General features: G+C 41.7%; 8 protein-coding genes across 8 annotated transcripts; 2 read left to right on the top strand and 6 right to left on the bottom strand.

Annotated features, from left to right (window-relative positions):
• Positions 1-125: 125 nt before the first annotated feature.
• Positions 126-1,311, bottom strand: ATC70_007146 (uncharacterized protein; the record flags this gene model as incomplete). The annotated part of the gene is made up of 5 exons (XM_064826410.1): positions 126-502; positions 562-671; positions 730-937; positions 1,015-1,147; positions 1,198-1,311. The coding sequence occupies 5 exons, from the start codon at positions 1,309-1,311 to the stop codon at positions 126-128; spliced, it is 942 nt and encodes a 313-aa protein (XP_064676508.1).
• A 415-nt stretch (positions 1,312-1,726) lies between these two features.
• On the bottom strand, positions 1,727-4,075 carry MAD2 (Mitotic spindle checkpoint component mad2; the record flags this gene model as incomplete). Its single annotated transcript, XM_064826409.1, has 4 exons — positions 1,727-1,796; positions 1,846-2,155; positions 2,210-3,713; positions 3,773-4,075. 4 exons carry the CDS (start codon positions 4,073-4,075, stop codon positions 1,727-1,729), a joined length of 2,187 nt encoding a protein of 728 aa, XP_064676507.1.
• Positions 4,076-5,007: 932 nt separating this feature from the next.
• Positions 5,008-7,078, bottom strand: VPS4_1 (Vacuolar protein sorting-associated protein 4; the record flags this gene model as incomplete). Its single annotated transcript, XM_064826408.1, has 9 exons — positions 5,008-5,087; positions 5,148-5,162; positions 5,234-5,378; positions 5,439-5,603; positions 5,666-5,808; positions 5,870-5,932; positions 5,991-6,327; positions 6,382-6,967; positions 7,023-7,078. 9 exons carry the CDS (start codon positions 7,076-7,078, stop codon positions 5,008-5,010), a joined length of 1,590 nt encoding a protein of 529 aa, XP_064676506.1.
• A 1,953-nt stretch (positions 7,079-9,031) lies between these two features.
• On the bottom strand, positions 9,032-12,436 carry ATC70_007143 (uncharacterized protein; the record flags this gene model as incomplete). Its single annotated transcript, XM_064826407.1, has 1 exon — positions 9,032-12,436. One exon carries the CDS (start codon positions 12,434-12,436, stop codon positions 9,032-9,034), a length of 3,405 nt encoding a protein of 1,134 aa, XP_064676505.1.
• A 475-nt stretch (positions 12,437-12,911) lies between these two features.
• ATC70_007142 (Small nuclear ribonucleoprotein G (snRNP-G)) lies at positions 12,912-14,414 on the bottom strand (the record flags this gene model as incomplete). The annotated part of the gene is made up of 1 exon (XM_064826406.1): positions 12,912-14,414. The coding sequence occupies one exon, from the start codon at positions 14,412-14,414 to the stop codon at positions 12,912-12,914; it is 1,503 nt and encodes a 500-aa protein (XP_064676504.1).
• Positions 14,415-14,991: 577 nt separating this feature from the next.
• YAF9 (NuA4 histone H4 acetyltransferase complex and the SWR1 complex subunit) lies at positions 14,992-16,375 on the top strand (the record flags this gene model as incomplete). Its single annotated transcript, XM_064826405.1, has 6 exons — positions 14,992-15,426; positions 15,488-15,592; positions 15,643-15,739; positions 15,798-15,855; positions 15,909-16,161; positions 16,235-16,375. 6 exons carry the CDS (start codon positions 14,992-14,994, stop codon positions 16,373-16,375), a joined length of 1,089 nt encoding a protein of 362 aa, XP_064676503.1.
• Positions 16,376-16,450: 75 nt separating this feature from the next.
• ATC70_007140 (uncharacterized protein) lies at positions 16,451-18,468 on the bottom strand (the record flags this gene model as incomplete). The annotated part of the gene is made up of 7 exons (XM_064826404.1): positions 16,451-16,779; positions 16,827-17,011; positions 17,063-17,375; positions 17,428-18,078; positions 18,134-18,154; positions 18,209-18,327; positions 18,392-18,468. The coding sequence occupies 7 exons, from the start codon at positions 18,466-18,468 to the stop codon at positions 16,451-16,453; spliced, it is 1,695 nt and encodes a 564-aa protein (XP_064676502.1).
• Positions 18,469-18,639: 171 nt separating this feature from the next.
• SPT20 (Transcription factor spt20) lies at positions 18,640-20,139 on the top strand (the record flags this gene model as incomplete). The annotated part of the gene is made up of 1 exon (XM_064826403.1): positions 18,640-20,139. One exon carries the CDS (start codon positions 18,640-18,642, stop codon positions 20,137-20,139), a length of 1,500 nt encoding a protein of 499 aa, XP_064676501.1.
• Between the last annotated feature and the right edge of the window lie 3,458 nt (positions 20,140-23,597).

Here is a 23,597-nt window from a genome sequence, read left to right as displayed (position 1 = left end):
ATCGCGCGCTATTGCTCAACAAACCGAAAACAAGGCACATACACACAAACACATGAAAAATGTCGTATTATCAATTGTATATAAGTTTTTTTAATTCAAAAAAAAAGAGGTTGTTTTGTATAATTTTACATATCATCATCACTAGCAGCAACAGCATCACCTTCGTCTTCATCACCACTAACGAGCTCGTTCTCCTTCTCTGCTTGTGCCAACAAGGCAGCGAAATCTTTATCATCAGAATCGGATACCAGTTTAGCTTCCTTCTCAACCTTGAATTTGGTCCAAGCATGCTTATCCAATTCTGTCTTTATTGCCTCAATACTCTTCTCAATAATATCAAAACCGAGCTTCTTATCCAAAGAATCGACAGTGACAACGTAGAAGGGTGCAGCCAAATATGTAATCTTGATGGGAACTTCCTCTGAACCAACTGATTCACCTGCCTTTAAAGCAGCCTTGATGGCATTGACACCATCGATACCAGTACATCTTAAATCAAGTTCTGCCAACAAGCGTGAGTCAAAAGCAGACATGATTTTGCTGACACACATTTATACTTACGGGCACGGATCTTGACGGGATGAGGAGTCATTCTACGCTTGATAATTGACAATAATTCCTTTTGGACGTCATCAGACATGGAGATGCCGGCAAAGACAGCTTCAGAATCACTGTTACAAGCCATGTTAGATCTCTCGTCTGCAATCTCTTGACTCTCATTATGCTTACACAATAGCCATCTTAAAGGCATCATAAGCATGGCCAAACTTCTTGTACAAAGGCCAGCCAATGGCCTCGTATAAATCTTGAAGAGGCATGTCGTTCTTCTCAGCAACGTGACGCAAAATGGAATGAACAGCCTTTGACTTGTTGTATTTCTCTTCACATTTGATGATATCTTCGGGAGTGACACGACGCTTGGATAAATCAATGTAACCTATACGTTGTAGGTATATGTATAAGTCGACTATGCCATATAACGAAACACACGCGTGCGCAATCATCTAACATTACCCTTCTCTTCATCAACTCTGAGAACAACAACAACTTCATCTCTGCCAACACGAATCAACTTTTGGACTGAACGGATACGTCTTCTGGATAATTCAGAGAGCAAGATCATACCCTCTCTGTCTCCGTATTCGAGCTTTTTGTACATGTTAGTCTATTGTTTAAGCTAGCCCATACACAACTTACAAGTTTAACATAAGCACCCATATCGGCAATTTGACGAACGTTGACCATGACAACATCGTCAACCTTGGGAAACTCGTTCTCGTACATGCGACAAAAAAACTTGTTGTCAGCCATCTTTGTATATGCTTTTTTTTGTCTAATTTAACTAACAAGAAGAAAAGGAAGAAATACAAAAGTGCAAAAAAAACTTGGGTGTGATGAAAATTTTTTGAGGCTTTTTGCGCGGAGTTGGCCCTCCATCAAGAGGTTTGGCATCAGAGAAGCTGCGGTAGGCAGTAAACTTGGTAGCAGAGGCACATGAGCTTGATGCTTGTACCAACATCTCGGCATGGGATAGGTTAAGAATGGCATGGGGAGCGTTAGAGTCACTTTATTGAGTCTGGCAGTCAAGTCATTGCTCATATCTCCCGTATCATTAGCATGTACACTGGTATCATTGCAAAAAAAAAAACATCTTTTATTGTATTAAACTTGGATTTCTGTTCTATGTCAAAACGAGAAAGAGAGGTATATGGAGAAAATCCAACATCTAGATTGCTTCATCACCTTCTAGTCCATGTATACCGAAATCCAAGACAATCAATTGAGTCTTATGCTCACTGTAAACATGTTAGTGTCTGCTCATACGCTACGGACAAAATACATTACTTTTTAACAGCTGCTATACATCTTCTTTCATCAAAGCACACTCTCCATACGCCCGCGACATCTTCAATGAGATCATACATGAGTTCTCCCGTCTGTGTGTCCCACATTTTTACGCCGCCTTCAGAACCAGAAATGATCTTATACTTGTCATGCTGAAATGATGTGATGGGTCCTTGATGGCCATTAGTTCCTGCTAAAATATGAAGACGATCTCCATTTGAGGGGTCCCAGATTCTCAGAGTGGCATCTGCAGCTGCACTCACCAGGCAGTCGTCCACTAGGCCCAACAGACCTACTAGAATAGCATGTCCTGTGCAATCAACTGATCAGCGTCTACACTGGTTTAAATGCCAATGATGTGTACCTTGTAATACAAATTTACATTCACCGTCATCAATGCCCCATATCCTCACAGATGCATCCAAACTGCCACTGATACAATGTCGACGCTTGGGATCAATAGCCACACAATACACCTTCATGGTATGGCCCTTCAAAATGTGCATCTTTCTGCCGGTATCCAAGTTCCATACAATCACATTGTTGTCATAGCTGCCACTCACTAAAATGTTGCCGTAGAGAGCCAAATCCCGCACAGAATGCTCATGCTCAACCAGCTTGTACTTGAGGAAACGCTGTGATATCACATCGTTTTCTAAGCATGTCGACAATGGCACCTCTGGCTCCTTTTCGAGGTCAGGCAATCGCCACACACGGATGGTCATGTCTCTGGAGCCACTGACAATGATCGGCTCACTGGGTTCCATAGTAACCGAGCCATCGGGATTGACAATCTTGGTGGGCATGACAATTTTGAGACAGCGCACCGTACTGGAATGACCTCGCAAGATGAATCGACATGTACCCTTTTCAATATCCCATACACGAATGGTTCTATCAATGGATCCGGTCACCAAGGTATTGCCAACATACTGCAAGGCCCAGACTCCGCCATCATGGCCATTGAGAGCACTCTTCAACTTGCCGGTTTTGATGTCGTACACATTAATGCTATGATCATCTGATCCAGTAATGATTTTCTCGTCGTCAAACTGCAAGCAAGTCACCAAATCCTCTTCATGGCCTTCCAGCAGCATTTTGTGATGCAGGTTTTGACGCCAGTTCCGTCGCATGATGGTGTGGCGACGCACAATTTGCCTGTAGTCGCTTTGTAATGTCTCTGTTGACGTAGGTACGAAATCCAATTGCTTCATTTTTAATTTCCAAACCTCCGAAGCATTGTCAATGAGATGTTTCCAAGAGTGATTGACACCCGATGCACGGCACAGGGATCGAATGTCCAAGTAAGAGAGAACAATCTCTGCAATGCTTTCAGGCAGGCTGGTCACAATGTCCTTTTTCAAGGCTTGCATGATAGTAGCATTGGCCATACGCAGGGCATTTCGAGGAGACCGTTTGAGTAATTGAAACATGAGGTAGGTCTGGATGTTATCTGGTAGTGTATCAAACATTTCAAATAACGAAGATGTGTCGAGCAGTGTTAAATTAGTAGTGGTATTAGTGAGGTTGGTAGTAGCAATAGTAGTAGGAGTTGTATTATCGGTTGTGGGGGCTGTATTCATAGGATCGTCGTCCTCTTGTTCATCATGATGTTGCCAAACGTCTTGATGATCTAAATCAGAGACAGGCGATGGAAGCGCAGAGTTGGGGCTATCAGGTATAATATCGACCATAGCATCTGTTGGAGCATAAGAGGGTCCAGGTGAATATGCGCTGTTTGCTGGTGCTGGTATTTGTAAGGCGGTATTGTTTGTTTGGTCTATTTCTTCAATATTCTCTAATTCTGTTCGTTTGTAACTTCTTTCGTCATCCCAAATAGAGGCTGATCTTTTTCTGGCTGCAGTTGCCTATAACATGTTTGTGTTTGATCAGCCTGAATCACTCGAATTGAAAGCTTGATGTTTACCTGTATTTCTTCAAAAACACCATGCTTTTCATCCACTTTGAATGTAAATTTCTTGATGGCATGTGGAGTTGTAATATTAGCTAGAGGGTATAAGTCAGGATTCAAAGAATACGGTGAGTCAAAATGGAGCTGAGGAAGAATGGTTGCATTGGAAGATGAGGCCTCTGTGTGAGCAAGACGAGTCGTATGCTGTTGATGCTGTTGTTGAGCGGTGGTATTTGATGGATGTCTGTTTGGAGATGGCAAAGGTGATGATAACTGGAGTTCAGCAATAGTTAACGGTACACCTGGTGCACTTTTCATACTGTGTATTGATTACAAGAGAGAAAGAGAGAGAGAGAGAGAGAGAAAATGATTAAGGAGAAGGCTGTATATAAAAAGGGAAGGGGTCAGAATTTACACAAAAGAGAACAAAACGAGTAGAATATGGTGTGTACTTATGATATTTATATTTGATCGAAAGTTGAATTTCTGCTTGCAAGATACACCAATGAATGGGAGCATGTAGTAAGAGTGACACAAGCAAGCACAATATAAGCTGATATTATTTATGTGGAGTCCCAATCGAATGTAGCATACAGAATGTCTTTGAAGCATATATATATCCGTAGACCACGGGCCGAAGCATGGCCAAAAGAGGTCTATTTCAGGAGCGATTTAGTACTGCAGATCCATCTGTGCAAGTGTATGAGCCACGAGATGGGCATGTAAATCCACATTAGCAACAGTAGAAGCCAAAGCCACTCCCCGCAACCGTTCAGCATGATACAATCTAGACATGTGCAATGTCGATCATTCAGGACAGTCTATCGTCCGTATGTATGCTCGAGACGGAATTTAATGCACTGACATTTGGCCTTTTTCTCGTTAAAAAGAAAATGCCCATAAGAAGGATCGTCGTTGGCAGCAGACATTTCGTATCCCAGGTTGATAATGCATACCAAGAATACACCTGGTTTCCTAAAAGATTGATTTGACTGTAGGCATTCATTCGGCTATACAACTGAGTAACTGTACAACCTGCAGTGGGGTAAACATATACACAAGGAAGGCTGAACAAACACTTCAGCTCCAAATATAGGTTGTAAATTGAAGGACCCATCTAATAAGACCATTCACATTATAGGATATATGGCTGCAATATCAGCATATAGCACATTTATGTTTATTAGTCGTGCTTGTCCATAAATATAGAGTAGCCTGTCTCTTTGGCAATGGGATCGTTTAATATCAAATTACAATTTAGCACCCATAAAAGCAGCAACTTTAACTGACTGTCTGACACCGAGATCAAGCATGATTTCCTCTGAGCCGCCTAATAAAAGAAGCATTAGTACGGCCAAGTTACCTATTACGTAAATCACAGTTCAGTTACCTGGAATTGCATAAGCTAGTGGAATGGAAATGTGTCATAAGGATTGAGTACAAAGAGATACATTTGGCACACAAAAATAAACTTACCTCTGACTTCTCTGTACAATCGCTCGATCTTTTCACCTTGACCACCTCTTGTGTATGCTAAACCACCAAAGATTTGAGCAGCTTCTCGGGCACAGTATTCAAAGGTTTGAGTAGATTGAGCTTTACATAAAGCAACGGGACCACCCTAAATATGTACCGCCGCTCTCAGTATCTGTTGGACATTGCAAATGCCTACATAACTTACCAAACGGATAGATTGAATTTCGGAGGGCATGTGCATACTTTGATAAGCAAGAGACTCCATCCAGGCATGCGTAGCTTCGACTTGTCTGATCATATGAGCAATCTTGTTACGAATTACTGGATGGTCAATCAACTTTTTGCCAAAGGTCTTTCTCTTGTTGGCATACTGACGAAGGTAGATGTGAGTCGGTCGAGTTCAATACGACGCTTATGCGAGGCAGTACATACCTTGATGGACTCTTCAATGCAAACGCGAGAAAATCTGGTAGCTTGGATAATAATTCCCATTCTCTCTGATACAAAGTTTTGCATAATGTATTTGAAGCCCTTGTTCTCCTTGCCGATCAGATTCTCTTTGGGTACACGCACATCTAATGAAGTCTTGTGAGTTATTTCGCTTTCCAGGCATTAAACTAATTTATCAATAAATACCTTCAAATGTAATGTAAGCAGTACCAGAAGGCCATACACCACTGCAGTTCATTTGTCTAGTAGCTAATGCATAGGCATGTTTAGTTGGTCATCTATTGATCGACATGCACTCCAAACTTACAAACACCAGGCATGTCACGTTCGATCAATAAGAGTGAAATGCCATTGAAACCAGAGCCTTCTTCACCAGTTCTGACAGCCACAGTCATGAAGTCAGCAAAGGTACCATTAGTGATCCACTTCTTTTCACCATTTACAAGGTAGTGATCACCCATATCCTTGGCTTCAGTCAAAAGACCAGCAACATCAGAGCCACCAGAAGGTTCCGTGATAGCCAGACAGATATTCTTTGTACCAGCCAAACAATCCCTGACCACCTTGTCTTTGAGATACTTGGATCCAAAGTGAATGACAGGTGGAAGACCAATACCAAGACCACCAATGAGACCCCAAGTGACCTATTGAATGCATAAGTATATGACAGCATCAAAGCGCAATGATTGTTCACTTACACCACCAGAGGCACAACGAGACAATTCATCAGCTACAATAATGTGATGGAAAGCATCAAATTCTTCTGGCTTCACATTACCAGGCAAGGCATAAGGGACATATTCACTTTCCACATGTCCAACACAAGCAGCGAGGATACCAGCCTTGGCAGCCTTTTCATAGATGGCACGAGGCAACATCTTTTCCTTGGATTCATCCCATTCGTAAGTGTTGGGCATGATCTCACGTTCAACAAATTCACGTACAGCTTGTCTGACAGCACGGTGAGAGTCGCTGTAGTAAGGACTGTACCAATCTTGATACCACATGGGATCACCAAAAGGCACCATGTCACCATAGGTCTCACCTACTTGAAGAGGGTTTTGGTCAACGACATCGTCAGTATCAGGAACATCTGCTGTCTCAACACCGACTTCGCCAATGAGATATTTAGCACCAATCTTGGTTAAAACAGAAGGGGAATGGAAAGCATGGAATTGCTTGGTGGCATCAGTACCAGCTGCCTTTAACAAAACTTTCTTTCCTCCAGGATGGTCATCCAAGAACTTGGAAACATCGTAAATCTTGTCATCGACAATGATCCAGCTAATGTAGCGTGAATTAGTATAATAAAGTGCTTGTAATGATTGATATATCTCACCAGTCATCGGCTTGCTTGTGCTTGGTAACTTCCTGAATGGTATACTTCTTTGACATGTTAATGCAGTAAATAAGAGTGATGAATATGTGCGGAGCAGAGAGAGAGAGAAAAAAAAAAAAAAAAAAAAAAGACAAAGAAGCAAACTATCTATCATTCTGATTATATAGGCCAACTTTGATTCTCTCTAGGGTGAGTATCTCACATGCTTATGAATTATAAAATGAGTTGATAGTTACATTAACCTCATGACACTTTAATTTAATCTGTGTGTGTGTGTGTGTGTTGGTGTGTGTGTTTGCGTTGGTTATAATTGCCTTTACACAGCAATCAGGGCATAGACATGTGAAATTTACCCTTTCCTTGGACCCACTACCCCACATTGATTGTGTGACAATGCATCATATATCAACAATGCCATATCAAATGTGTAAAATGATAGCATCATCAAAAGCTATTCATGTTTGAGTTGTTTGGTTATCAAAGTATTGAGTTTCTCTTGCAAACTGAGAAATAGGGTAAACATGTGTCGTTCCTGGATTGAACGCAAGCCGGTACCTTGGACCTTCCAAATTAAGCACATAAAACTTACTCATCAGATGCTCTAAATAGCTACATTTAGTAAGATACATGTACATATCATTCATCCACAACAGCATCAGCAGCACATAAATAAATTATTCGCTTGATCAGATCTTATCTTCACTCATTTGAGCTCATGATTTGGGTATCATTGTTTCTGGATTGGATTTGGCCTTTATGCAATGCTCGGCGTCCTAGCTGATGAACACAATCTATTTCCGTCCATATATCAGACCACTTTGGCCATTGATCTGCGATAATCTTCACCATATATACTGTAAAAAAAAAAAAGTTGAGAAACATATCATATCCTTTCAAAAATTTAAAGAATTGTGTGCCGTACAAGGTGAATAAAACCGTCGGCAAAGCTGGCAATGAGGAAGGGGTTTGGAGGAAAAACATAACGCGTCTCATTCAGCACTTGATAGCATTGATTTATAGGGGGATTTTACCGTAGCGAAACAAAGGTGCAAAGCCATGGTAATAAGGCATCTAATCCAGCATTTGATAGCATTGATCTATACGAGGGCTTGATTGCAGCGAAGCGAATATGCAAAACCATAGTATCTAACCAGCAAATTCGGGTTTTCATTTCCATTGCTAATAAGCTTACCAGCAACATAGCGCATCAAAATTTGCTTGAATCAGCTTTACCAAAATCAATTTGCCTCCTATTCGAATTAGAAGCTGCACAGACTGCAGAGCTGCCTTTCCACTAAATTGCAGCTACCAAAGACGTGATTTATGCCGTGTGAATAAAAGCTATAAAGCAACGCATAACCAAATTTGACAGCTTTCAAGCCTTCATATCTTGACATGTAGACCTTGATGAGCCTCCGGAATGACGCCAAACAATTGTACTTGGGTAGTAGTAACTTCCTGACACCTTTGTTCAACTTTTTGGGGACCTAAAAAACATGGCCAAAAATCGACCAAAAAGCATGAGGGGTACCTCATGGTTTTCATCAAAAATTACACGATCGTGTTTTTGACCGCGAAAATGAAGACTTTTACTAAGGCATATATTGGATCAAAACGTTTCTCTCAATCTAACGCAACACAAAAAACTATTTTTGATAGACTTTCATACGTAAAATCTCAACCTCTTGGTCAAACACCTCATTTCATATTTTCCTTAATTGCTCAATAAGTTTGTTCTGGATACCTCTTTTAATCAGTACCATTAGATGCGGCTTCAGAAGTACTCCCAGAATGCATTAGGAAACATGGGGTAATTATCACAATTTGCATAGTCGAATCTTACAAAGTAAATTTTTTTTTTTTTTTTAAATTGTGTTTATTGATTGAGCCGCGTACACTAAGAGTAATAGGTCAGAGTGAAGAGGCGGGTGCAATTGAGAAATGAAAAAAATATAAATATAAATGGAAACTAAACTAAACTAACAAAAGGAACTATCTAACTATCTAAATTACAAGAGGGAATGGATTTGATCTTCATCCACTGTCTGTCGGACAGTGGAGTGGATATGTACCAGAATCGCCTCAGGGACAAAGATAGTGCCGTCAAAAACAAAGCGCATATGGGCTAGCCATATTTGAGACAGGGTGATGAGTAGGATTCTGTATGGATGGATGCCTTTGACTTGGGAGTACCAGATATCTGAAAAGTCTAGGGACAGAAGAGCCTCTTTGATGTCAGTGATGGACGTGGTGGGCCATAGGAACTCAAAAATGACGCCTTGCCATACCTTTTCTTTGGATGGACAGTCAAAGAGCAGGTGGCTGGCAGTTTCATTGGGGGACAAGCAGACAGGACAATTGTGGGACTCGAAAAATGCAGGCATCATGTAGTGTAATCTGCTTCTAGAAGGGATACAGCCTGCGATGAATCGGTATATCACATTACGTTGAATGTAGGTAAGAGACAGGGACCAAAAGAATTTCCAATTAGCAGCAGAGACATTTTGCAAGACCAAGGGCTGTTCCACCGACGACAGTACAGACAGACGAAATGTTTTGGCGGAAGCCTGAGCGTTTCTAAGGGATTGGCCATCGTGCAGACAAAATTGATCCACCAGCGGCGCAAAAGAGACTCCAGGATCTACTACAGGGGCTGGATTACACACTGGGAGGAAGTAGGGCTGGAATTTAAGAGTGCCAGATGCGAGGCCTCTGAACACTGTCGAAGGAGCTCTCTTCCACCTGAGGAGGGAAGGGTCACGAGTGTCTCTCCAATGTACAAAGTTAAGCCGGGCATCGTACTGAAATACATCAGAAACCATCATCTCTTTGACTTTAAGAGGAACAACCAGTGAGGAGGATGGAGGAACATAGAAAGCCGCCTGTAATGGAAGAGCCATGGCAGTTGCAGAATTGATCGGTGCCGCATCAAACGACTTAGGAAGATAGTCAACTGTACGATATAACATATCGACAGTTCCCGTGCGTTGCTTTTTCAACCCCTTAGTACGACGAGCAGAGGGAAATAGCAGCGGGATTTGATGGTGGGGGTAACCATTAACATTGCGAATGTGGTAGCTTAAGAGGTACGACACAGGATGGGAATCTATGACATCTTGATCTTGAACCAGTATTGGGTGGAGCCAACGAAAATACAAAGCTGAAGCTTGTATTTGGATGTCTACAACACCGAGACCACCTTTGTCCTTTGGTAGAGTCCACACCTTCCAAGGGATGACGGGGAAGATGTTTCTTCTCAAGAACTGAATAGCCAGAGAACGCAGCTGCTTGAAGTCAGCTTGAGTCAAAGGCGTAACACGCAGGATGTACCATAGCTTGGAGAGCAAAAGAGAGTTCAGCACTGTAGCCTTTCCAACGACCGACAGGGAGCGACCAGAATGAATCTGGATGGCAGTTTTGATCTTTGTTACCAAAGCACCCATAAAGTGAACTCGCTGAATCCTACTTTGGACGAGAGGAAATCCCAGATAGGTCAACGGTTCATCGTCCTCAACAGAATGGAGATGTGTGATACCCATTTGTGATAATGGACCATCCCACATATCCCATGTATCCCGACCAGACACTGAAAAGGCTTCCACCTTGGCATTATTGAACTTGGCGTTGGAGGCAGCACAGTAACGAGCCATATGGAGCTGTAACCGAGTCAAATCATTGGAGTCATGGATAAACACCAAAGCGTCATCAGCATAGCACAGGAGTTTTGTTCGTGCAGTACCCATCAAGTAGCCTTGAAATTGGCGATCATGCAGGATTGCAAGCAGAAAAGGTTCAAATGCCAAGTTGTACAGTACAGGAGAGAGAGGATCCCCCTGCTTCAAGCCTCGAAGTTTCGCCACTTCAGTTGACAGATGGCCATTGATGTTGATACGTATGAGGTTGTCACCCATCAACTTGGAGATACACTTGATAATAGGGCGAGGAAACCCAAATTTCCCCAATACCTTCCTCAAATATTCCAAGTTCACCCGATCGTATGCCTTTTCTTGATCCAGAAGAAGACCGATGTCATAATCCAAAGTGTTAAAGGAAGGATCATTTTCCTGTTGTTCAGCGATGGACCATTTCCGTTGAGCATCTTCCATTAGGAGCTGGCAGATCATTCCATTTTCAGCAATGAATCGACCAGGAATAAACCCAAGCTGATGTCGGCTGATCAAGTTGGAAGAGACTTCCATGATTCGACGGTTGATATTGCGAGTGAAGAGCTTGTAGTCTGAATTAGCCAGAGACAGAGGACGGTAGTTCTTCATTTCAGCTGGATCGCCTTTCTTGTAAAGCAGACACATGACGGATTCGTTCCAAGATGGCGGGAACTTACCCTTCTTTAAAGCTTCATTGTAGACTAATTGGATGAGATCATGGAACGGTGGAAATTTCATTACCAAGTACAGGATTTCATAAGGTAATCCATCAGGTCCAGGACTACTCAAACGACGAGTCTGCTTGCTATCGGTCAAGAGTTCCTCCACATCAATCGGCATCATCAATGATTCCTGCTGCTCGCTGTTGAGCTTCAAATGACCTGGGATGTTGCGAATTATAACACTGAGGGAGGTTGAATCCAGAGCCTCCGGTGTGAACAGTGAAGTGTAAAAGTTGGTAGCAATGTTGGAGATACTAGGTTGATCTTGACATAGATCGCCAGTTGTAGGGTTCCTGAGTTCCACAATTGAACGACGATTTTCTCGAGACACCACAGAGCGCTTCAGGAAGCCTGGAGATTTCTCACCATGTTCCCGCCAAAATTTTCCTGCCTTCAAGATCTCTATTTCTGCAAGAGAGTGCTGGAGAGATTGAATCTGTTGATTAACCGTGTCCAAGCCTTGAAACACCAAGCCTCTTGTCTTCTTATGCCGCATCATCTTGTTTCTCTTTGATAGCAGTCGGTGTAGCTGTTGTTTCCGCCAGTTCAAATCCTCCATTTGATACTGTTTGATAAACATCTTTACTTCGGCTTTGATCCAATCCCATTGTTGTTGGGGAGTGGAGAAACGCTTGATTTCTGCCAGACGCGCCTCACTATCAATGAGGAATTCTGCCAATGCCTTCCTAAATGTTTTGTTGCAAGCCAAGAACGGATTTGCCTTCCAGTTACCAGGGCCACGGCCATTCGCATCTTGATATCGAAAAGAGAATCCCAAGAGTTCATGGTCGGTCCAGGCAGGAGACAGATACTGCTGGTTGGTGCTAGTGACTAGATGATGGGCGTTTGAACTACAAAAGATGTAATCCAGAATCCCTGAATTGTTTCCACTATGCCATGTGTTGTGTTTGTCTTCCCCAAAAACGTCAATAAAGTAATCATCGAGTAGATCGGTCCATTCTACTGGTGCACTGGTGAGGGTGCCATCGACTCGACGATCCTTGTACTGGTAGTTGAAGTCTCCCATGATAAAGACGGTGTTTGTTGTAGTAGTAATAGTTTCTTTGACAATTTGTGTGCCAATGAGTTCTGAATAGAACGCTGATCGGTCGGTGTGAGCGGACGCACGGCCGTAAATATTAAGTATTGTTGCTATTGGTGGTGAATTGGGTGAATTTTCCAGGTCTCGAGTAAGATGAAGGGAAGCCAAGATAAATCGACCCCCATCAATGCCTTCTGAGATGTGTTTGAGTGAGTAGTGAGTGTTGAGGGAAATGATGCCGCAATGTTGAGTCCAAAGACTCGACTTGCAAGTAAATTGAGTGTTGAGTATGTCTATAAATGTGTTGTCTGTTGCATGTGTTTCTTGAAGCACTAAGATGTCATATCCTAATGTTCGAAGATATCTAATAAATTGTTGTCTTTTTTTGGTGTTATCTGTTTTTTTTAGGCCACGGCAATTGAGGGTGGCTATTTTCACTGTATTTTGCTGATTAATCATATTAATGTTGGGGAGGTGAAGGAGGGCCTGTCAAGCCGAGTTGGTGTCCAGTCTCTACTTCATTAGATGCAGCTTGTTGTTTGGCAGAACTAACATCATCCGCGCCATTAAATTTACCGATCTTCTTCGCAGGGCGTTCAGGGCGCTCCTCTCGTTCATTAGCAGAATGGGTAGAAGAGTCGTACATGATAATATCATTGGAAGCCCCTTTCCCATCGACTTCTTTAACTTGGAGTTTTGGAAGATCATCCATTTGAACATCTCTATCAACTACCTGCTTTCTAGCACCTGTTTGACTATCAGCGTCACCTTGAGTGCTACCTTGCTGGGTAGCAGCAATTCGATTATCGGAATCACCTTGGGAACCACCAGATGCAACATCCTGGCCTTTTCCTTGGGCATTACCTTTGTTTCCAACTGGAGCACCACCAGGAGTTACTTTGGAGCCACCCTGAGTACCCTTTTTACCCTCTTTGGCCACCTGAGAGCCCTTTCGGGGTTTGGCAGGAGTGTTTTCCACCGCACGGACCTTGTTTGGGCTGTCATTGCGACTGCAGTTCTTCACCACATGTCCAGTTTCATTGCAATGATGGCAGCGGACCCACTTCTTGTAGTCAGGACAATCAGCCCGACAGTGTTCAGAGCTCTGACAATTACGACAGAAAGCCGGCATTTGATCCCATTGGAGTAAAACTTTTCTTTGATCCGAAGCTGTCAAATCCCAGACAATGACACGGCTGAGTTTCTCCAAATGGCGATGGCCAGGGCAAGATTTCCCAACGGGATGTAACTCTTGACATTCATAACCAGGGCTGGAAGGAACCGTTAGATTAAGTGTAGCATAACCTTCTCCTTGATAGATCCCATCAGTTCTCGAGATGCCGTGATCCAAGACATCCCCGAACGCAGAAAGTCGGGCAGCCATTTCCTCCTTCAACTGAAGGGCAGGCAAGAAAGGAAGATTCTCCAGGGTCAGTTTCACAATCGTAGCATCAGCATGGTACGAGGCAAACCCTTTCACAAAGGTGCCATCCTCTAGAGTGATACCTTCTTCAATGAGAGTCTTACGACCTTCGCTGTTGGGCAGCCACATGGTTTCCAAGAAGGCATGGTTGAGGTAGTGTCGAGGTTGTTTCCGGTATCCAAGAAATTCTTCATACATGTCTTCAGCATTAGAGGCTTCGTTGAATTGAAGAAGGGCCTTGTTCAAGAGATTGCGATCCTTGATAGGTGTCAGATCGATGAAGACGGAATCCTGTTCCACGCCTTTGAGGAATGGACGGATAACCGCCTGAGGAGGTGGCGAAGTATCCCCATTGATGGCCTGTTGCGAGGCCTCTGCTTCCGTTACAGGTCGTTTGACGATAGTGGGATTGAAAGAGACGATGGATTGTTGTTGTCTGTTGTTCCCTTTGCGGCGTGAGTTAACCACATGAGTCCACAACAGTGGAGCCGCAGTTTCAGCTTGCGAGGAACGTTGATGTACTTGACTAGTGTCTGACATGCGAAAAAGATGACTTACAAAGTAAATTAACCAAGTCGAAAATAGACAAACTCTGTCCAATCTTGAGCAGATATCAAACGGAGCTTTAATATGGTTTGCACGCAGCCAGCACTGATCAAATGTTGTACATTAATAAGCTTGATGGCCATGAACATGCCAATACTGATAATAGCATTAATGCACATATATAATACAGAGCTGTAATTCTTTGCTTCTTGTTGCTTTTTTTCCATTTGATTCGTCATTTCAATCAGGTCTAAAGTTACAGTGGTGTAAGTCCATGTTACATGTGGATACAAAATTCATGTTGAAAACAAACAGTTGAATGTGTGACATGTTGTGATATGAAAGTATGTATATTTCATACATACATTTGAAAGCAGAGAGTCTTCTATCTATCAACAAGGTTCACATAAATGGCATTTCATTTACTTGCACTGGATGATGATATGGCCAATCAGGAAACTATCAGTGTACTCGGGAGTCACTTTTTTTTTTAGCCAAGTATTACACTCCAATTTGCTTTAATATATTGACCTCTCTCTCTCTCTCTCTTTCGCGTTGACTCTTTTGAAAAATGTATCCAAGTGGAGGCAACAACTACCAATACGCTAATCAATATGGAGCTCCATCCAAATCTCCACCACCTCTCCAACATCCTGTACCTCAACATCCCATTCCAGATTTCGGTACAGCTGTTCGTCAATCCTCTACACCTTCTCCAGGTTTGTCCCATCTTCAAGCACAACAGCAACAACAACACTATCAATATAACCAATCTCAACAACACCAACCCATGATGCAACAATCGCCACCACAGCAATATCAACAGCAAAAGATGCATCAAGCGTATGATCCAAATGCGTATACTCCTCAACCTCAAATGCAATCACCACCACAGCCAAATAGTAATCTTTATTCTCAGTTTGGTTTCAATGATCCTGCTGCTCAAATGGGTATGCAGTTTGCTGGAAGCGCTATGGCGCAAGGTTCTGCCTATGTTGAAAAGAATGTAAGTCGTCTGCTGGCTGGCCTCCATATACGCTTGCCGACTGATGTTATTGCTGCACTAGTTTAATCGATGGGTGAATATGCCTGCACTGAGGCATTACTTTAATGTCAGTAATTCCTATGTCATGAGTAAATTGCGACTCTTGTTGTTTCCTTGGAGAAACTCTGTAAGTGTTGGTGATACGCGTATGATATCCATGTACTCATTTTTGTCCAGTCTTGGAATCGCTTAATAATGAGATCAGAAACGGGTCAAATGGAAGGGTTCAAACCACCCAGAGAGGACATCAATTCACCTGATTTATATATTCCTGGTAATGCATTTATGAGCGATCTTGGGCAGTGGGCATTGGGTTAACATGTAACATGTAGTGATGGCTGTAGTGACATATGTCTTACTCTGTGGATTAACTGCTGGTCTTCATAAAAAGTAAGTGTTGCAAGCACAGGTCTGATGACAAGACATCTCATCGATTTGGATAGCTTCCACCCTGAAATGCTGTATGTTGCTGTGTCTACCTCAGTTGCTGTTGTGTTTTGGGAAATTGCCTACACTAGATTAGGCTGCTATTTCTTGAGCATTCCATTTGAAGCCTCTATGCTCGATCTACTATCTTATTATGGCTACAAGTTTGTTGGCATCATCGTCACTGATATTGTCAGGTTGATTGGTGGAAGTGGGTATATTCCTTGGCTTGTGTTCTTTTACACTGGTTTGTGTGTCAGCTTCTTTTTGGTAAGTTGGATGGAGGTATTCATTTACTTGACCTTTTTTTTATTGATTGATATATATATATATATATATATAGCTTCGTTCGATGAGATATGTTATTTTGCCTGATGCTGCAGCTGGACCTTCCACAATGAATCCTCAGCGTAAGAGACGTTTGTGGTTCTTGCTTACCATCGCAGCTCTTCAAATTGTCTACATGTTCTTCCTTGTAAACTAATTTCATAACCCCCTCATTACAATAAATGAAAAACGAAATACCTCTCCAAAACATCGTTACAATACTCGTTTTATTTTAATCCTCATCTTCTGGTTCCTGCTCTGCGGCAGGCATAAATTCTGCATCCACAGGTTCACATTGAGAGAAGAGGCTCTTGGCTTCTGCAAAAGCAGATCGAAAATCCAGCGAGACATCAGCATCACTGCATAATACGACATTCTTCCATGGTGCTGATAATGATTGTGCGTTGCGAACATACTGATCATAATACACTGTGATGAGTTTTGTGAATTCTCGGTTATCAGTTTCTTCCTCTGTGACATCAGGCTTCTTTTCCATCAATAAATCAACAGCTTTTCTGAGCACTGAATCATCCTTGGATGCAGTCCACAGATAGGTAACGTCTAATCCATGTTAAATACTACATTGCTTGATCTCTGTTACTACTTACATTGACCTCTAAGACATGCCATGCTTTCATCATTCTGCTGGATACCATAAATGGGTTCATCTGTATTGCCAGCTTCGCTTCCAGGAGGGAATACGCAGTAACTCAATGGCTCGGAAAGATACTGCTTGGCATCCTTAGATTCCAATCGAGTGCCTGTAATAAGCATAGCCCTAGAAATCCAAGTGCTGATTCGATTGGGTGAGTTGACGCCTCAAATGTCGATGCATTGCGCTTACCCATGGTGGCCATCCCTTGCAGGTAACGATGAAGCATTCAGATAATCCATGCCAGTGACCAGTTTCTTGCACTTGTATTCTTGTCCTTCTTTTGTAACGATGCCCGTACATTTTTCTGTTTCTTTGTCCACAACAAATCTGTCTAAGGGCTGATTCAAGATGTAGATACCACCGTACACAGCGCACACTCTACAAAATGCTTGAGCAATTTCGCTGGCACCGCCATACAGAGGACACAGATACGCGCCCTTTCCAAATCTACCCATAGATTGAACAAATCGATGTGTACTGTCTAACCCTTCCTTGACAGAAGCTACGTCAAACGATAAGTCTGGTGAGCACATCTGATCCACTCTCCAATGTACCTTTATCATCTACAAGCGCAATGGCGTATACAATCGCTTCTTGCAATTTACCAGTGATCTTGAATTTTTCTTGTAAAAATTGACAGTAAGACATGCTCTCAGTATTTTGGAGTAGTGCATTATCGTCGTTTTGCTCATTCAATTCCATTGCAAAGGTCAAAAACTTCATCAATTTCCTCTTTTCGATCAAACTAACTGTCTTGTTAGTAAATACATCCTCTTTGGAGCTAGGCACCTTCTCCAATGCTCTCAAGGCCTTGTCAAAGATGTATATATCGTCGACATTTTTAAATTCCAAGTAACGGCCAACACCACTACGGATCAATGTTTCGACCAAGTCTTCTCGAGTGCCCAGCAATTTAGGTGTTGTGTCCAAGTTGTAAGAACGAGATTTGTTTAGCAGTTCTACAAAAGTACTGATTTGGGGTAGCTTTTCGCTGATATTCTCGGCTGTCAAGTCGCTAAAGTAGGCATCCACTAATTCTTGATCTTGAGAAAATGATGTTTTAGGTATAAGTTCCTTATAAGATCCTTCCTCGACAGCTAGATCATCCAATTCTGTACTGGCCAGTTGGGTGTCATACACCTGTAGCTCCACATTTCTGAAGTTCGAGCCATAATTGTGTTCGTAGTTGATGCTCAAATCACCCTCTGCAAAGTAGTTATCGTCAGCTTCTATCGCAATACGGGTGAGTCCATAAAATACCTTTGATTTCAGCAATGTTATCTGTAGAGAAAGCCATTAATTTCATGCTGGCACACTGCATACCATGGACTCTACCTTTGTTTCTCTCCAAACACCATTGCACAAGCTCTCGAAAGCCAAAGACGCTCCAATTTCCACCATAGTTTTGATGGCTATCCAAGTGGAGTACCTTTTTGCCGGCTCGTGCAAGTGAGCTATACAAAAGCACATCATCAGAACATGCCAATCTCCACATCAAGCGAGCAAATTATACAGTACCCAGCCAAAATAGACTCTATTAAACCTGTTCCAAGCACGATATAGTCAAAGCTTGTTTCTTCTAAATTATCAGACATTGAGAAAAAAGGGTCGGATTGTGCATCAATCGCACTCGAGATTGTATTTGTAACCATGTGGTTTCAATAGCCGATGGTTGATAACCCACTAAACTGGTTGACTTGAAATCCTTTCCTCTTTCTCGCGGATTGTTGGGTTTTTTTCCAGGTTCATCTTATTTCATTATATATATGGTACAAAAAGTCAGGAAATCAAAAAAGAAGGTTGCGAGCAAGCCCAACACATCAGCTAACGCGGCGAAACCAGCAGCTTCTGAACAACAGCCACCTAAATCGCCAATGCAAGATGCCCAAAATGAGCAGAATTGGACACCTATGCAACTCGAACAAATAGAACTCTCCAAGAAGCTTGATAACTACATTTCAGGATTTCAAAAGAAGCTTCTGCGCCTCAATTTTCAGCCTTCTAACCGCGAGCTTGTCATCTTATTCATCATGAACTTACATCCACGTTGGCGTCGTATGGTCGAACCTGTGGAACTGTCTTGCTCAAGTTGGGTAGAGGCAGCTGCTTTTGCTCGACTGCATTGCGCAAGAGTCTCTGCCATTTTGGGATGTGAGAATAGAGCTGATGCGATATTCAAGACATCGGAGGTAAGGGCGTTGAGAGATTCAGGTTACTTTGCGCCCGATGATGCAGACTTGAAACATCATACGCCAGAATCAATTGCACATTTATTGAATCCGGAGGAAGACAACGATTCTGAAAAGTCAGATGCAGAGAATAAATTAGGATCTTCGTCGCCTCCAGTACCTACTGTTTACATGAATAATACCATGTCAGTGTCACCTGTCATCAATGCTACTTCAGCGTCAACAGCACCGCCGGTAAAGTCAGCATCAGTTGAAGCACCAACAGATCAGATTCGAAATGTCAGTTCGCCCAAAAAGGTTGTTGACGAGAAGGAAGGCAAATCAGCAGGAAGAGAGAAAGAAAAAGTTTCGCCATCTGCATTGCCCTCAGTCTCGCAATCATCTACATCAGAGTCATCACAAACTTTAAAGCCGGACGTCAAAGACTTGACTCCTGCCTCTACTGCTGCTTCCACTGCTGCTACCGCATCTTCATCTTCATCTTCACCGCCACCGACAAAAGCACAAATGCAAGCCAAAGTACAACAAGCCATTAAGAATCGAAAGGAAAAGGAAAAGGAAAAGGAGAAGAAGGCACAAACTCAAATGCAGCAACAGATGAAACAATTGGAGAAAATGAGCACGATTACACCTGACCAGATGGGAACAGTATTGACCAACATACCAAAGCAACATTTAGGCATCAATTTAACCTTTTTAGAGCTGCCAGTCAATGGTAAAAAGGTCAAGGGATTATTAGCAAAACTGTCGTGGGGAAGCTCTGCTATATCTGTCGATTGTGCTCAACGATTAGGTTTAAAGATGAAACCAAGCGACCATTTATGCATCAACACAGATTTTGGTTATGTGGATTCCGTTGGTATTTTGACTCTGCCTATTCATCACCCTGCAGATCCAACTGGAACAAAGTCTGAAATGAATATTCAGGTCTTACCCATGATTTACGGTGGAAAAGTGGATCTTGTGCTTGGCGCAGACTTCTTTTGTTTTTATAATCCCACTTTAAATATCAGAACAAGAGCCATTTGTTTCTTGGAAAAGGAAACCCCCTACATCGTTGAAAAGCTCGTAGAATAGTAACAAAATTAAATTGCATTTGATCTATTTTTAAACCATGAAATCTCACCAGAATTGATATCTTTGCATAGCTGCTTTACAAGCACCGTATGCGTTTTGCTCTATCACAATTCAGTGATCTACTGGGGATCAACATTGTGCTATATGTCTAGGAACACCAGTGCATAAAAATTGGAAAAATCAATATGGTGCCTAGACATTAAGATGCTCGATAATGTGGCTGGACGTTACGTTACTTGCACCTCTAAAATACAGTAACGCATTCAGTCCAAACACTGACTGGAAGTTATGAGAAGAAACGTGTTAGAGCAAAATACAACATAAAGATTGAATTTGCTAAAGAACTTCTCCTCTCAGGATCTACTGTTGATATACAAGGAGATGACCACGCAAGATATATACAGCAGGCTCTGATGGAACTGGCATAACTAAGAAACATTCTGGAGTAGCTCCCAAACTAGACGAAAGGGACCAGAAGGCTCTTTGTCGTCAAATTCACGCTGCACCATTGATTCCATTCACAAACCATTTAGCAGTATGGTGTGACACGAACAAGGTTATTTCAGTGGACACTATTCGCAAGTATATACGCCTGAATGGCTTTGGCTCTTTTAAATCAGCTCATAAACCAGCCTTGAGTGACACACACAAGCTCAGAAGACTCGAATGGTGCTTGGATAAGGTCAAATAATGGACTCCAGAGCAGTGGAGGAAGGTTGTTTGGCAAAAAGTTGAACCTTGATCTGTCCGAGAAGTTAGTTGCCGGTATGCAATAAAGATGTTAAGTGGCCATTAAAGCACGAGGTGGAAATACTCGCTATTAATTTTTTTTAATCTAGATAAAGTATTGTTTGAAGTCTTATATATGCCAATTTCACGCAATTCTGGTGATGTTTTTTTATTAACAATGATTTATCAGAAATAAATTATATATAAAAAGAGTGATGTATCATTTCTAAACCGGATCTCCAAACGCGTAGAAACAAGCAGTTCAAGCACCGGTCACATCAGATCATAAACTTTGACATGAAACAGGATTCAGTTACGATCCATATCATGGCATGTTCAGGATAATAGATTGGATCTATTATCCTATTACCCAAATCAAGCCATCTAATACCTTATCCTCACATCAGATTCCTCAATTCGAATAGTATATAAACCCTCTTATTTTCAATGTAATAGACGATATTCTTTACCTGATTAATTTCATACTCTTTTTTTATAAATAATTTTTTTCTGATAAATCACATGTGTCTTATAGCGTGGATCATAAAGTGCATATCTGAAGCAACAAGCTCATATTGCATTAATCGTGGTGCTTATCTAGATATGGTAAACATCCGTAGTCAATGTCGGAATACAAGTATAAGTCTATAGCGCCATCCATGTTCGTGGTGCCATCTATAGCCTATATCTTATATAGTATAGATCTTATAGTACTAGCGTATCTGAAGTTCATGTCTTATAGTATAAATCAGTATCGAACATCTAACCCAGTGCGCATATAATTTATATCTAAATCAGGTGACTGGATGAACTGTTTGAATGCAGATCATAGTGGATGTATTCCACGGAAGGATTTTAACAGTAATCTATCTGCTCTTCACACCCCTTTTTACTACAACGAAAACGATTGTTTGATGACAGGATAACCAGAATACTACTGTTGTTGTAACAACAACGTAAGCAACACTGTGCTGAAGTGGTATTAACTCCTATATAACGTTCGCATCTGATAACTTCAAAAGACATTTCTCATATACGACTGTTTAACGGATGATGAATTCAATCATAGCACATTATTTTACTATTGAAAAATGAAGGATTTAAATTGTATCAATATTTGGATACATTTTTATTACAAATACAAAATTATAATACATGACAAATCAATAGGAGATTAACTAGTTGTAACCCTTCGTTGTTCCAACCTCTTAGCCAATCAGATTTCTTGAAAACTCCGCTGACCTAAAAAAAAATTTGCGAGGGTTTCCCCCTGTTTTGATGTGAGGCAAAATTTTAAGCGCCGCTAGGTATACCAAATCTAGCAGTGTGCGCTATCATCAAATTTCCCCCAGGTGCTAGAGCATGCCTTACTTACACCACCTAGCTTTAAATTCAGGCATTGAGACCCTCAATCATCACTAAAGTAAGTAGCGATAACCAAGTGGAGGCAGCCTATCCACCTCCTAGCCTCGGATAAGGTCTTGTTGAGCTTCAGGGATAGGCACATCCGCACAACGTAAAAAAGGTATGCTTCAAAGAAACATAATAAGAATAAAAGAAAGAAGAAAAGAACATACTACTATAGGAGTATAGTAGTATGTAGGCAAAAAAAAAGAGGCACTCACACGAAGCGAGTCAAAGAAAAGCGTAACGAATACAACATCAAAGATGTTCAAAAAAGCTCGTTGCTGTTACAAGAAAAATGCATACATGAGCAACGCGCATGGTAGTAATAGTCGGATGTAAAGCAACATGACACAAATACGCACAACTGCAAAGGCAACAGTGGTATTATAAGTTTGTAATACAACATAGTGACTAATGTTGTTTCATGTAAAGCTACAGAGGAAACACCACCAACAAAAGAAAAAGAAGAAGAAAAAAGCGCAACAAGGCAAACATCATGAATGCATTATCACGAGAAAGGAAGCAATAATGTAAGCGTTCAAAGAAGTTTCATATCATTGCAACCAAAAAAAAAGGAAGATACTTACCACTTACTATAGCAACAGATAGACCAGAAGAGTATAGGCAATCACCGGAGATAGACCATAGAACAAGCATACAACAAATACAGTAGACCGGGAGAGACCATTTTAGCAGCAGCAGCAGCAGCAACAACACCAGCACCGTAGACAAACTAAAGAACAGGCGCCATTAGCAGAGACCAGACAAAGACCAAAGAAGCTATTTACCACTTATCTCCATCACAGATAGACCAGAGGATATACAATCACTGAATATAGACCAGAGAACGAGCATGCACCAAAGACAGTAGACCAGGAGAGACCATATTAGCTGCAGCAGCAGCAACACCAGTACCATAGACAAACCGAGAAACGAACGCCACCAGCAGAGACCAGACAAAAGCCAAAGAAGCAATCACCACACATGATAAACCAAAGAAGCAGGCAGCAGAGAAGACAGAGAAGGAATGGCAGCAGCACTCACTCAAACAAGCAAGAAATTATTAAAACCTAATAAACAAACTGAATTAGTGTTAATTCTATGCATTCCAGTGCTCGTTATCGAATGGTACGTAACATATTCCACTTCAAAGAAGCAGTATCCCGTTCTTCCAACAGTACAAAACAGAGTTATCAGAAGCTAGAGTGTTATTATCAACCAAACGGTCTCCAAATCCACCATGGTTTGATACTACTAAAACGCGTTTTGCAAAAAGGAGAAAAAACGAAGGGTATGAAAAAATGAGAGAGCGCCCTATCCAA

The sequence above is a fragment of the Mucor velutinosus genome (assembly GCF_035048745.1).
Source record: "Mucor velutinosus strain NIH1002 chromosome Unknown tig00001549, whole genome shotgun sequence".
In the NCBI taxonomy this organism is placed as follows: Eukaryota; Fungi; Mucoromycota; class Mucoromycetes; order Mucorales; family Mucoraceae; genus Mucor; species Mucor velutinosus.
The sequence above is the reverse complement of the archived record's forward strand: the minus strand, read 5'-3'. Positions and strand labels throughout refer to the sequence as shown.